Consider the following 16174-nt stretch of genomic DNA (forward strand, 5'->3'; position numbering starts at 1 on the left):
GGGACGGCAATCCGACAAGAACGGAATGAGTTCAGGCGCAGGACCAACGGCTTTACGGGCTTTACTAGGCATGGCAGTGTACACACTTCCAACTTCCAGACTCCGGGATGCTACTGAGAATTTTCTGGCAGAAAAACCCAAAAACTTTTTATTGACCTGGGAATTGAACCCAGGACCTCCGGGTCTGCGGCCTTACTAGACACTAGATCAACGAGGCAGTCTTCTAATTACTTCATTTATTTGACGGTACCTTTTATTAATACTATTCTTTATTCTATACTAATTTTATAAAAGGAAAAGATTTGATTTTGTGTACGTTTATATATTTTTACAATAAACATCATAGAAAGGATTCCAAACATTGCAGTACTCAAGTCCTGCGGGCAAAAGCTTTATATAAAGTAATAAGACTAATTATATTTTTAAGTCATTATAATTCCGTAGTATAAGACCTAAATTTTTATAACAGTAATTTATCAAGAATTTAAGATTTAAAAATCACTGTAAATTTCCATACTCAAGAATTTTCCACTCGTCATTAAAAGCTAATCGTTAAACCAACGAGCCAAGCCGTTCCGAGACACCCAGCCGAGGCATAAATACATGAATAATATTTAATAAACCATTATTTAATTAATTCATTGACACAGATGTCTTATAAATTACATGTGTAGTTTAAGTTAATACACTTTTCTTTTGTTTTATTATCTGTTGCGCACGAACAAAACTAATATTTAACGCCTTTATCAAAATCAATATTTTTTAAGAATGTAATTTTCAATTATATATTATAACAAGTTTTTAATTAATTTCGAGTAGGTTAGAAATTTCTTACGAAAATTGGGTCTGGGTTGAAATGTGAAATTAAAATCTACATGTTTTCGCCAATGCGTCTTACCTGCCATGACATACGGTGCCGAAACGTGGACACTAACTGCGGGACTAGTCCACAAATTCAAAGTCGCTCAGCGTGCTATGGGGCGAGCTATGCTCGGAGTATCTATGAAGGATAAGATCAGAAATGAGATTATCCGGAAAAGAACCGGAGCCACCGACATAGCTTGCAAAATTAGCAGGCTGAAGTGGCAGTGGGCTGGTCACGTATGTCGTAGGACCGATGGCCGTTGGAGCAGACGAGTCCTAGAGTGGAGACCGCGGATCGGCAAGCGCAGCGTAGGGCGCCCTCCAGCCAGGTGGACCTTGAGAAGAATGACCTTAAGAAGGTGGCGGGCACCAACTGGATGCGAAAGGCGGAGGCTTTGGCGCACCTTGGGAGAGGCCTATGTTCAGCAGTGGACAATGATTGGCTATTGATGATGATGATTGATGTTTTCGCCACCTCCAACATATTCGCTTTTCGTCGACTCTATATATTCTTCTTCCTGACCATATCCCACTACGTGGAGTCGTCACAACTTCTATTTTCGTTCCACTTTTTTCTGTCACTCGTCATCTCAGTACCCCTTTCATACACATATCCCTTCTTACGCAATCCATCCACACTTTCTTCGCCCCCCCCCCCGGTCCCTACATCCATCGACATTCATACTCATCACCCTTCTAGTAACATGCTTTTCATCCCTCATCACATGCCCATACTACGCTAATCTATTACTTTTCAACTTTTCATCTATTGCTGCTACTTTCAGACTTCCTCTGATAAACTCGTATCTTGTCTTGTCGATATTTATATGATATAATAAATTCATTTTTATTTTTTTCAATATTTATGTTCAGACATTTTTATAAAATACAAAATTACAATAAAAAGAACAAAATCACAATACAAATTTAAAGCAAAATCACGCCGTCTAAAAGATTGTCCTGCGGCGTTGTACCCAAGACGCCGGCACTGTTGCCTCTTTGCACCGCTAGTATACTCAGCCTTTAGGCTAAATAAGCGCGAGCTCTTGGGTCTCCAGAAGTGTGGACCAGTTTCTTAGAAATATCTTTTATGATTTTTTTTTTCGTATCGGACGACCATGGACCCAATGTTTCAAAACCCAGCCCCGCAAATTCAAATTCGTTGGATAAAAGTGAATATTTGTGGCGCTTGAGTATTTGAGCAGCATCAGCGGCTGCACTGGCTTTACGAGACATATTCTTGATATGAAATACTGCCAGCGTATCTACGCAAGTTGCATCCCACCTAAGAACACGTCCCATCGACCATGGCACTAATGTCGCTCCATCGGGTCTCTTTTCATCATCTCTGCATAAACCATTCAGTTTCAAAGTAGCAGGAATCAATGCTGTGGCAAAAGCCCGACGAAGTATGTCATTAAGAGATCCATGGCGATATGCTCGGCCAGCGCTTTTGCAGCAGCTAAGTCCATGGCGTCCGAAATGATTCACCCGGGAACCACAGGGAAATGTGTGCGGCTCGCATACCTTTAAACCTAAGCGAAGGCGATGCGTATCGTTGCCCGATCAAATACTGTCCCTAGATTTTTAGAAGGGAGAGCCTGAAGCCAGTGGCCTGACTCTCTTTCAGATACAGCTAGCAGTCTTGCACGGTCTGTATCTGAAGTACACTAGGACAGGAGCAAATTGTGTGTATACGGCGTAAATCCCAGTACTTCTGACAAGCTATATCTGAGGGAAATACTTCATCAGGGCAAGAAACACACCAAGCTGTCCTAGCCTCAGCAAGATCCTTCACTACAACATCAGTTGAACTTAAATAGCTTAATATCTGACTGACGAGAGTGATAGAACCATTAGCAGAAGCCAAGAAAGCTGGGAGCGCCAAAGATGACGTAGACCGTAATTTTTTTTAATTAAAAAAATAAGTATACCGTATTTTATTATTATTGTAATAAGAATACGCTTAAAGAATTAAAAGTTATTATTTGTAAAACTCTAAATTTATTGCAATTTTGACTCACAAATTAGGAATAGTTTTTATATATATATTTATAAGCAGTATTTTTGTATTATATTGGGATTATACTCAGGTCCAGATTTCATACCTTGGCTGCCCTAGGGCCAAAGACGATAGAAGGTACCCTACGTAAGGTTGATTTTTTAATAATAATCGTATTCTTCATACGGTTTTTATGATATGCTTTGGACACATATTTTAGTTTTTACGTTACGTTACGTTAGATACTATGCAGCTTGCGATTACTGTCAAATAATAAAATTTGTAGCCTTTAGTTTGTGGTAAAAACCCTCGATAGGAGTATCAGCTTCGAAATCCGCGTAGTACGGGTTATTATAGTAACGTAAGTAAGGTTACAAATACAAGGCGAGTACATCTCTAAATAGACCTAGAGAAACTAGCTGTTTATAATCGTAGCTAGAAGGGATTTGCCGGTGGTAGGGCTTTGTGCTCGTCTGGGTAGTTACCACCCACCCATCAGATATTCTACCGCAAAACAGCAGTACTTGGTATTGTTGTGTTCCGGTTTGAGGGTGAGTGAGCCAGTGTAATTACAGGCATAAGGGATATAACATCTTAGTTCCCAAGGTTGGTGGCGCATTAGCGATGTAAGCGATGGTTAACATTTCTTACAATGTTTAAGGGCGTTGATGACCACTTACCATTAGGTGGCCCTTATGCTCGTCTGCCTACCAATACTATAAAAAAACGACAAGGTTTTCGCGCCATCTTGAAGAAGCTTCTCGAACGTTCGAATAATATGTGAAAATTCGGTAATTAGCAAAGGGAAATAATGTCAATAAATAGAAAAGTTAATCGTTGAGTGATTGCAAAAGTCTAATAATTCAAGGCTGGGGTAAGCTTAGAATGTAATAATAAAAGAAGAGCCGGTTGGTGTGGTTGGTAGATATTTGCCTTTCGCGCCGCAGGTCGTGGGTTCGATTTCCACCCAGGACAGACATTTGTGTGTATAAACATGTCTGTTTGTCCTGTATCTGGGTGTAATTATCTTTATAAGTATGTATTTATAAAAGAAAAGCAGTATATCAAATATATCAGTTGTCTGGTTTCCATAGGACGAGCTCTGGTTAGTTTGGGATCAGATGGCCGCATGTGAATAATGTCCCAGTATATTAGAACACAATTTGTCTATTATAATTACTTTAATTACAAACATAACTCGTGCAATACTAACCGGCATTTAGAAAACTAAATTTTATTATTAGCAGCCGGTGTCCCACCCAAGGTTTTGATGAGGAAATCCCCACCAAGGAAACTTGGAAAACGTCCAGCGCATCCACAAACTCTAAGAATAATGAGATTTAAATAAACGATACGTATATTGAATAAATTTATTAAAAATTCAATTAATTATTACAGAAACCAATATTGTGAAGTGTTGTTAAAAAAACGCTGGTACAAGAAGAACGGTTTCGACCCACGTATCTTTTCTATTTCTTTGAAAACGAATTCATCTTCATCATTCAAGAGCAATATTTCTTGGCATGGCATTTTGCTATTTAATTCATTATCTGTTTCGTTGATATCATTGAAATTAACGAAACGAATTATTTCTGTGTTATTTTGTACTGAATCTTTATTTTGAAAGTGTTTGCTGTCAAAATCTTGTTCTTTATTTATTGATTCATTATTATTAATGATAAGTTCATGATCGTTATTAACATTTGCAATGTGTCTGTTTTGTTTCGGATAATCATCAGGCGTATTGTATATATTATTAATTTTATAATCTATTTCAGTACCTTCACTGTCTGTAAAGTCATCATCAATATTCACTGCCGCTAAATCTTCTGAACTAAACTCATTGCTTAATACGTCTCTTTCATTATCATTTTCAATATTTTCACCATCTTTTGCATCATTTGATTTATATACATTTTTATTTTCTTCATCAAGTTCTGTGGGTATAGCTTTGTTATATATTATTTCATGTTTATTAGCATTAAAATCATTATCAGTTTTATATTCCCGATCTCCATGTGGTCTGCTGTGTTCGCTACTTTTAAGACCATCTAAACAGTCATTTATGGTTACATGTACTGTAGTGTTCTTCTTATTTTCAACCAATGAATGCTTGTCAACGGTAATTTCAACCAATCGCAGATCGATATCTTCGTACTTTGTACTTATCTCATTTATAAAAGACGATATTTTGTCAACTAAATCGTTTATTGCCTCGACGTTATCTGTAGTCATCTGTATACAATTGTCATCTTCACTCGTGTTTGGATCTGAAATCAAAATATATTTTTTAATCTGTGGTAAAAACAAAAAAGGATTTACGATTACTGTCAAATAATAAAAGAGTAAAAAACATTTTGCGTTAGATAGTCAATTCTGTGATGATAATGTCCTCCAGACCGATTTCGGTCACGGCGGCCAATCTCAAGAGAGATTAGCCAACTGCGCAGGACATATTATAGTGTACAAGTGTGTGCGCAAACAAAGACGCACTCTTTATTCCCTCACTCTCAAAATCCGATGAAAAGAACTCAGACTCAGGGACGGCTCCACGCGCAAAGCACGGGAGTGTTCACACTTCCAACTTCCAGACTCCCTGCTGCTACTGAGCATCTTCGACAAACCTAATAACTTTTTACTGGCCCAACCTGGGGCTTAAGCCCAGGACCTAGGGATCTGCGGCCTTATATCTAGCCACTAGACCAACGAGTCGGCTTTAGACAGTATACAATTATGCTACGACCCAACGGGATCCAATTTTAAGCGCGGAACAGCTAATTAACTTTTACCTGATGCTGGATATCCAAACGCGCCAATTACCTGTGAAATAAAAACGAAATTTAACAAAACAACAATACTATTCTCGTAACGCGCTCGTGTGAGGAAATTGAAGGGGTTCGAGGTTGGGGAGGATTATTTACCCTATGTCTATTTATGTACCTCTAATAACGCTTATGCAAAAAATTCATGATGTTCGTTTGAGCTTTTAAGACGCGAAAGCGTAACAAACGGATAAACAGACAAACTCACTTGATATATATAAGATTCTTTAGAATTTCATAATCGGATCAGCAGCTAATAGCTTCGTCATGATAAGCAGACGGACATACAGAGCTACATTCGCATTTATAATATTTAATCTGATTCTTAATTGCCCTAATCTTAATTAAGATATCGATTTTTAAGATATTATTTTGATTCTACTGGTTCACTCAATTAAAAACAAAATATATTTATATATATTCCACTTTCCCATTCAGAATGTATAAAATGCCACATGTGTATTCCACCAACACATTGGAGCAGCGTGGTGGAATAAGCTCCAAACCTTCTCAAAAAGGATAGGAGGCCTTACTTAGCCCAGCAGTCGGATATTCACAGGCTAATACTGATACTCAGAATATAACATATTGCTAGAGCATTCAAATAATTGAATTTATTTCGATGTTACATTTCTTGTGCTTGTTTTATCCACTTGCTCACTTAAACACAAAAATTACAATTTATTGCATAGCATTCGAAAAGAACGTAATATATACATTTTTTTTATAGAATAGGAAGGTGGACGAGCATATGGGCCACCTGATGGTAAGTGGTCACCAAACGCCCTTAGACATTGGCATTGTAAGAAATGTCAACCATCGCTTATAGCCAATGCGCCACCAACCTTGGGAACTAAGATTTTATGTCCCTTGTGCCTGTAATTACACTGGCTCACTCACCCTTCAAACCGGAACACAACAATATGTATTGCTGTTTTGCGGTAGAATATCTGATGAGTGGGTGGTACCTACCCAAACGAGCTTGCACAAAGCCCTACCACCAGTAAATATTCCTTTTTAATTCCACTGGTTAACTGAAAACAACAACCCAATAAATTATCGCGTAGCATTAGAATTTAAAATCCCCTATTTGCTCAAATGCCACGTTCCTTGTGCCTATAATTCCACTGGCTCACTATTTATATTAATAGCTAACATTATTAAAAGCAATTTAGAATGTGATACGTACGTAAAATATAATTTGAAGGTAACATATTTTCTTCAAACAACACATAGCACCGTTTTGTATTTGATCAAAGCAACAACTGAGCAATTATTATTACATTGCCCTAATATAAGAAAAAATGACATAATGATTAGTATGTTAAGTGTGTTTATAGCTTGATTTGAACTTCTCATCGGTCTAGTGGCTAGATGTAAGGCCGCAGATCCCGAGGTAGCAGTTCAAAACCCAAATCAGACCGAAAAATTGGGTTTTTCTATCGAAGAATCTCAGTAGCAGCCCGGAGTCTGGAAGTGTGTCCCGTGCTTGGAAAACACGTAAAGTGCGTCCTGCCCCTGAACTCATTCCGGTCGTGTCGGATTGCCGTCCCATCAGATAATGAGAGTGAGGAAATAGAGAATTATTTACGCCGAATTAATTTCGGGGGATCAAACTGTAAATGAAACTAAGGAACAGCTTTTCTTTGTTTATTATAATTTATTCGATAACTACAATTATTTTTTCACACTATACATAGCCACCAGCGAATATTTAGACAGCGCGATTCAGAAATTTGACACATTGAGTAAGCGCCATCTATTGCTATCGGGTTGTAACACATGCACATAATTTACACCTAAATTATAAATTACAACACATAAATTATTTTTAATATCGTTTTTATTTTAGACAACCGCGGCTATATAATAATTTAAATTAATGTAAACGCGTCCAAGTCTTACATAAGTACTTATGTAAGAATTCGACGCGTTATTTATTCATTAAAAAAAAGCCGCGCATGCGTCAAATTGATGATTATTGAAATAAATTTATTCTTACTATATATAAACGATAAAAATGAGTTCATTTAGTGACGAAAACCCTTTTAAATCTGCCATTTTAACATCCCATCCGTAAGAGCCTGTGAATGTCCCGCTGGGCTTAGGCCTCCTCTCATTTACATTAACTTTCTGTACCAACAAAATGGCGGTTTTCAAATTAGCGCGCGTCTTTTTTTTTTAACAACGCAGTTATATGGATCAAGGAATCTCCTCACAATATATAAGATTTGTAGCAGAGGTTGTACAATTTTAGCAAATTATTTAATAGAGATTAACTTAAAAAGTGTTATTTTGAAATCACAGTCGGACATTTCAATTTTATTGTTTTTGTTTATTATTTATTTATTTATTATAATGGCTATATAATTTAGCGAAAGTGAGTTTGTTTGTTACGTCTTAATTTTTCAACTGATCGTCATTAAGCTTTGTAAACACGTTGGCAGGGCTACAGAAAATAACATAGGAGTACCTAGGAATTCCCCCTCTTTTACACGGGCGAAGCTCTGACCGATATAATGTTTTATCAATATAGTGTATTTTTTATAGTGATGATAGCAATGGAGAGTGCCATGATCGGGGTTTCCCTGCGAGATAAAATCCATAGCTCGAAGAATTGTCGAACTAAAGTGCCAATGGGTGGGGCGTCGCTCGTAGAACTGACGGCCGCTGGGGCAGGAAGCAACTCAGCTTGTCCTACAAGGTTGACCTATATTGTCAGGGAGATAAGCCACTGGATGCAGGTGAACCAAACCAGACGTCGTCGTCGTCGTCGCCTTATTGCTTTTGTCCAGCAGTGGCAGCCATCCGGCTGAGATGATGTTTTTTTTTCTTTGTTTATTTAGAATGTTTTATGTACTTATATGTTTCTCTTTTTTCTTCATTTAACAGTTACTCTATACCAATATTTACTCTTTTATATCAGTTTTTTTTTAATAATAAAGTTTATACATTTATTTACATTAAAGCCTTAAATATATACAAATAAAAATTAAAAATAGTTACTGTACAAATCGTGACCACGCGGATTGGCGGCAAGAAAGCTAGCAGCATGTTATGGTTATTATAAATTCAAGTTAAGTATATATTGTTTTATTGGTATACTATATTGGTTAGTTTTTTTTTTCTATTAGTATCAGGGTTGCCAACTGCACCGTAACAAGCATAGACGAACCATAGTGATTTAATTACAGTAGAAATAACACTTTTCTTAATATATTTTTTCTACTTTTAAACATTGGTCGAGAATTTCACTGATAGCGTGAAATGCATTTAGAGATATAATCCGAACGAGTTTAATATGTCAACAAAATTCACACACTGACATGAATAAAATATTTATTTCAATCCTACACTTGTTATGATTCAAAACATAATATAAATTTTAATAAAAATGACGACGCAATAATTGCATCTGATTTCAAATAAAATATGACTTTTTAAATTGAAGCCTTTATTTTGATTAATAAAACAAGCTTATTTTATCGTATTTGAAATTTAAATTACAATATAATTTATTTATATAATACATTATTATATATATATATACATATATTAGTAATTTAGGGGATAAATCACAGAGTTACCAACACTGACAAACATATAAGCTATTTTTTTTTTACACTGAAAATTTCTAAACGAAACATGATTAAAGAAAAACGCTGAGTTTCTTTCGCCGGTCGTTCTCGGGTCAGGGTATTTCTTTTCCGAACCGATGATAGTTTCTACTTTGACAATCGATAAGGTTGTATACTTTCGTTGTTGTTTGACGAATCACTGTCGGGATCGATTGGAGATCCATACTCCAACGGTATATTTATTAAACTACTCTCGGATGACCCTTTAAAACAAAAAAACAGATTCAAGAACTTTTGCATTGCATTTTGTAGGTTAACATTCGTAAGAATATTTCGTAAGCCTCGTCTGGGTAAGTACTAGCCATTAGTCATATATTTTACCGCTAAACAGCAAAGCAAGGTACCGGTTTGAAGGTTCCCGAGTCAGCGTAACTACAGCCACAAGGAATTAACATATTAGTTCCCAAGGCTGGTGGCACCTTGGCGATGTAAGAAGTGGTTAATTTTACTTTCAGAGCCATTGTCTATTGATGGTGGGATCCACTTGCCATCCTTACCATCAGGTGACCCATTTGCCAGTCTGTCTACCAGCCGACCTGAGTAAGCTATGCAAGCACTTCTTAGTATAATAATAGGTGTATTCAAAATTATACACTTCGCCCTGATAGAATAAAATAGTTAGTTAAGTGTACCTATAAGATTCGACGTCGCTTCGCTTCCATTTTGCTCCAAGCTGTTTGAGATAGTCTGTGTGTTGCCTGATAATATTTCAACACTTCTCGCATCCACCGCTTGATCATTTTCTGGGGCTGTTAAATATTGATTCAATAATAGAAAAATCTTATCTTATCTAAAACTTATCATGAAATCTATAATTGCCATCCAAAGATGTGATCGGTTGACGTTTAAATTAAAAACTTAACATTCACAAGAAATCACTACAAATCCGAGCTGTCGACGACGACGGCGGCAAGTACAATCGGGAAGAACAATCTGCTCGAGCAGCCGCAAGATGCCTCTTCACGCCTCGTTTGAAGGAACCCAGGTTGTAAGAGGAGGGGAACACGTGAGCTGGTAAAGAACTCAATTTTTTGGCAGTGCAACAAAGAAAGGAGTTGTCAAATTTCTTAGTGTGCGATGGAATTGATGTCACAGTTAGGCGGTATATTAATAGGTTTATTATTTATCTAATATCCAAAAGGATTGGATTTTTGTAATTTGGAAGTGAAGGAGTGGATTTTTGTAATTTTACCATTGATATATAAAAAAACCCAAGATAAACACTCAGCGTCTCCACTCAGTGTTCGTTGAGAAATTGACAAAATATTACGTCAAGAACGTTACATATCGTATTTTCGGTAAATAAAAGTATTTATTGATTTGTTTTTGTTGTTTTTATGACTTAATATACAACGAAATTTATGATTAATTTCTCTCATCAAGCCATGCCTTGTCCTACCGGCCAATTTCGGTTGTAAAATTTTATTGCTTTGTAGTGTACAAATTTTATTATTTATATTATAAGTTATATTTATATTATATTATATTTATATTATATTTATAGGTGTATCAGTAGGGACATTAGCTAAACTTTCTTCCATTAGGTAAATCCATCTTATGTTATAATTCAAAACCAAAGAATAATTCAATAATAATAATAAATAATAGAGTTGAGACCGCGAATCGGCAAGCGCAGCGGAGGGCGCCCTCAGCCAGGTGGACCGACGACCTTAAGAAGGTGGCGGGCACCAACTGGATGCGGAAGGCGGAGGACAGGGAGCTTTGGCGCACCTTGGGAGAGGCCTATGTTCAGCAGTGGACAACGATTGGCTGTTGGTTGATTGATTGAATAATTCAAACGTAATTCAAATTAATGGCAATCCGTCGATGTCGTCCAACCACCATATATGGCTGTCGGCTTGACGTTCCGCCAGAGTGACATAGCCACAAAAGTCTGCTAACCCTCTCGTCTCAAATTCTATAGTCTAAATCATTGAGAGCACCACAGTTTCGCCGACATATTTATTTAGTTATTTTTACATTACATGATAATAATAATAATATCCTGGGACGTTTTTCACACACGGCCATCTGATCCCAAATTAAGCTTGTACAGAGCTCTTTCTATGGAAACCAGACAACTGATATACTACATATACTATTTTTCTTTTGTAAATACATACTTATATAGACAATTACACCCAGACTGAGGACAAACAGACATGTTCATGCACACAAATATCTGTCCTGGGTGGGAATCGAACCCACAACCTTCGGCGTGAAAGGCAAGCATCCACTAACCACGCCAACCGGCTCGTCGAATTTTATTACTTTGTGAAAACAATTGTAAGCCATCCGCGTAAGGTTGAATTTGCAAAAAAATGTTTTTAGTATAACTACTTATATAGAATTGCCGAGTGTTGGTGACAGTTTCGACTGTTACTGTACTGACTGTGTATCTTGGGTTTTTAATATAGAAATAGATCGTGTAGAGGTAGAAAATGGCCGCCGAGATCAAAATCGATGATTTATTTAATTAATACTTACCGTATAATACCAGGGCATTCAGTACCTGTGAAAAACATAAAAAATTAGGCAAGGCTTCTTCACCAGCATATATCGCCACCAATCCCTGGTAGGGCTTTGCGCAAGTGTGGGTAGATACCACACTAGCGAGCTAGCGATATTTATATACCACAACTAGTTGAAATATCGACATTTTGAACAAGTTTTAAACAATAAGATTGTATTTATTTACAAATCACAGAGCTTTTAAAATATTAATTATAATAAATTCTAAAATCTAATGTTTCTATGTAGATCCATATGGAGTGATTTAGAATGTTTGTCGCGTGTAGGGCACTGTCTAAAGGGTGACGCTAATTCTTGGTAGACACCGTACACCGCTATTGGCCTCACTACGCCAGCATAGTGATCTCGGTCCACCCACGTTGGGTAGGAGGCGGCGCAAGGCGGCGGCGGCGTTCACGAGCTTCGGGTCGAATTGCACGAAATGCTGCCCGAAGCTCCATCGCCACGATCCCGTCCAGGATCAGACCCAGATACTTCATCTGGGCCTGCACCTAAATCAAGGTGATTGAGGACGATACCGGGTATGACGGGAGCTCTCAGGAGCCAAACCACCACCAACACCATTACCAACTAACGAAATTAGATGTTATGTCTCTTGTGCCTGTGGTCATTGAGTCACTCACCTTTATAAAATATATATATTTTACACAGATAAACTAATAATTATATATATATAATTTAAAAAAAATACTCACACCAAGAGAATAGAGCAAAAGTAGATAAGATAGATTCATTATTAAGGTCTTAGAAAAAAATATCTTTAAAAGACCACTGATCCGACTAGACTATACTGTCCAGGGAATAAAATCACCATTTTATACCAAAAAAAATTATTATACAAACAGAATTATTACAGATAAAACATACATTTAATGTGTAATTATAGCTGAATAAATAAAGCTATTGTTTCAAAAAAAAAACTGGTGTCGCAGTGAGCCTTCGTTTTTCATTGTCTATAAATTGTTTTTGGTCGCCATTACAAATAATAATCCATAATAGTAAATGACGTTTGACGAACAAATTGGTAAAACAATATTGATAAAACTTATATCGAAAGATGCACCGCGTTTTGTAGAAGGGATTAGTATATAAAATTACTATACATATATGTAGATACGCTTCCTTTCACACGCTTTAAAAGTTGACATACCGTAACAGCATGTGAATATCCCACTGCTGGGCTAAGGCCTGACGAGAAGGAAAGTGGAACAAAACAAAATGAATTTTATTACATTTATTGGAAAAGATGACAGCTTGTCGTATGACGTTCGGAAAGATTGACTTATTCTGCTTATACGGCCTCTCCTGACACCCTGGCGTCCTCGTCAGATAGTCCAACTTCTTCATCACCTCGGTCAAAAGGGCAGGTTCCTTCTATGACATCACCTATACTTTAGGGATTAATTAATTCATCAGTTTTTTTACCTGAAAAGTTACGACCATTAATTGCATTGGAAATTTAAGCATTTTGATATTATAGCATCCATAGAAAAGGATGACTAGACATATCAAAATCAAAACCTAGTATTTACACCAAGCAAGTAGGTTCGTCCACACGTGAGTAGACAAATCACCACAAGGTGTTTACAGGTCTAGACATGATACAACAAGGTCTAGTATGTATTCACATAAGACTAGACATAACACCATAAGGTCTAGGTCGGTTAGTATTCATATAAGGCTAGACATAAAATAACAAGGTCTAGTATGTATCCACACAAGACTAGACATAACACAACAAGGTCTAGTAGTGTCAAACACAAATAATTACTTACTCGCAAAGAATGCAGCACACTCGTCAGGTGTCCATTCACCTCCCCAAGGCACAATGCTGAGCAGCAGCATAAGTCAGTTTGCCATAGTCCCCAGCCACAAGCTGTAAATCACGTCCACTCTCAAGAAGTCTCGTCACCTTATAAGGGCCACGCATTCCGGAATCCAATTTTCACTTTGATTGATGACAATTTGAACGTGCTTAATGACAAATACTAAGTCATTGACCTGGAATACGCGAGGCAATTGACGTCCTTTATTGACATTTTGTTGCTTTTCATTTTCATTTAGGCGTTCGGCCGTTCTGTGCCTACCTAACACCCGTAAGGATTGGCGATATGTTACACCCGGATTTTTAGTTTTTATTTAAATGATAATTTGTACGGTCTATAATATACAGTCGCATCACTTTTTAAACGAATGTGCATGCTATCCGTAGTAACAGTTGAAGTAGTAGATCCAAAAATCATAAATTTTGAAAATTATTTTAAAATTTCGTTGTCTTTTATAATCTTTACTAACCAATACCGTTTTGATAGAATTATCCTTCGCTTACAATTGAAACTTTTGCAGGGTAAAATAGACTACAACAAAAACGCTGGAAATATTTTGTACGCATGTACGTTACGCCTTTGTGGTTGAATACATCTGAATACCTATTATAATAGGTGCGTTCATATTTTCACTAGGCACAACTAATAAATCAACTTCAAGAGCAATTTCTTCGAATTCAATTAAGAGGGTGACATAAGAAAACACTCACGTGATATATTATCACGTGAGTCCGACACCTTTTAATGCATGCTAAATGACTGACCACGGAGGATGAAATAAGCGACACGCTTAACAGACCGCTGTCTATAAGGATGTCAATGAGCTTCCATTGAACCACTCCAACCATTACATCCTTAGAATTATATAATTTACTTGGCTTTTTCTCTAATCTGAACGTTGCTTAGCAAAACAGACGCTTATATGATGACCGAGTTTCTTACTGTACGCAAAAGTTATTTTTATATTAGATTTTACGTTATTATTGTTTATTGTTGTACTAGATAGCTTTTGATTCGTCGGACAAACGGCTTGTTTGTGTCCCGTTTGACCACATGAAAAACACTTTTACGACGTAAAATGCGTCGTTTGTTTAGTTGTAACTAAAGCTGGTTTGATAAAGGTAGACAAGTAATAAACTAATTCATACGGCATAAGTTTTTTATAGCTATTATAACAATTGTGCTAATTAGTTCCTCGCTTAACCCTTTTACCATACGTAAACGCGGTAAAGATCTACGAGCATATTCCGCAAATGTAGGATAAGCGTCGGAATTTATACTCATAACGTCATACAAAATACTAGCCACATCAACATTTTTTACACAAAAGTATTTAATATCAAAAAAAACCGTGGTTACGAAATCATCTAACCAAGAATTAGCGTCACCCTTTAGACAGTGCCCTACACGCGACAAACATTCTAAATCACTCCTTTTGTTAATATTTTGCGCGCGATCTACCTCATCAAACCAAGAATCAATATTGTGTACATTAGGATCAAAATCCGAGCCGAGATGGCCCAGTGGTAAGAACACGTGAATCTTAACCGATGATCGTGGGTTCAAACCCGGGCAAGCACCACTGAATTTTCATGTGCTTAATTTGTGATTATAATTCATCTCGTGCTTTACGGTGAAGGAAAACATCGTGAGGAAACCTGCATATGTCTAATTTCACTGGAATTCTGCCACATGTGTATTCCACCAACCCGCATTGGAGCAGCGTGGTGGAATAAGCTCCAAGCCTTCTCCTCAAAAAGAGGAGGCCTTTAGCCCAGCAGTGGGACATTTACAGGCTGTTACAGATTACGGATACGATCAAAATTTGACAAATAATAGTCGCGGGAACAACTAGTCTGAAGAATGAATAGCCTCAACAATCTTTGTAGCAGTATCACTAGTCGTATTATTATTTTCGACATTAGAATTCGATGATGCCAGTACTGATCTATCTTCTAAAACATTAAGTCGAGCAATAATTGCTTGTGCTCACGTAATTCCGAGTTATTTGAAATACTTCTAGATAGCGAACTGTTGGTAGAACGACTACGAGAACGATAACGATATTTCGAAAATCTTAGATCGGCTATGCTTGCGCTTCCCCATAATCACATATTAAATTTATCACAAAACAAAAACGCAAACTACAAACTATAAAAATAATAATAATAATAAGAACAAAAAGAAAAGATTAACCAGAATTTAACAAAAGAAGAAATGAGTTTGTATCCCACTTCTGATATAAACAAAACAAAATGAATTTTATTATATTTATTGGTAAAATATAAGAACTTAATACTTTTATTAAAATCTGGTTTATAAATTACATTACATTACAGCTTGACGTATAACGTTCGTAAAGATTAACTTATTCTGCTTATATATATGTTTTTAATTGAGTGAGGCAGTGGAATCAAAATAATATCTTCAAAATCGATATCTTAATTAGGATTAGGGCAATTAAGAATCAGATTAAATATTATAAATGCG

The 16174-nt window shown here is 36.7% G+C and overlaps 1 protein-coding gene across 1 annotated transcript in view; it reads right to left on the minus strand.

Moving 5' to 3' along the window:
- LOC126779843 (mucin-19-like) overlaps window positions 1–13703 on the minus strand; it is a 31503-nt gene extending 17800 nt beyond the window's left edge. The window contains exons 1-2 of the mRNA XM_050503966.1: window positions 13634–13703; window positions 4327–5136 (exon numbers count right to left, since the gene is read on the minus strand). Coding sequence (XP_050359923.1) covers window positions 4327–5136; window positions 13634–13703 — 880 coding nt within the window. The remainder of the gene's footprint in view (window positions 1–4326; window positions 5137–13633) is intronic.
- Window positions 13704–16174: the final 2471 nt, after the last annotated feature.

The sequence above is a fragment of the Nymphalis io genome, chromosome 30, assembly GCF_905147045.1.
Source record: "Nymphalis io chromosome 30, ilAglIoxx1.1, whole genome shotgun sequence".
Taxonomy (NCBI): domain Eukaryota; kingdom Metazoa; phylum Arthropoda; class Insecta; order Lepidoptera; family Nymphalidae; genus Nymphalis; species Nymphalis io.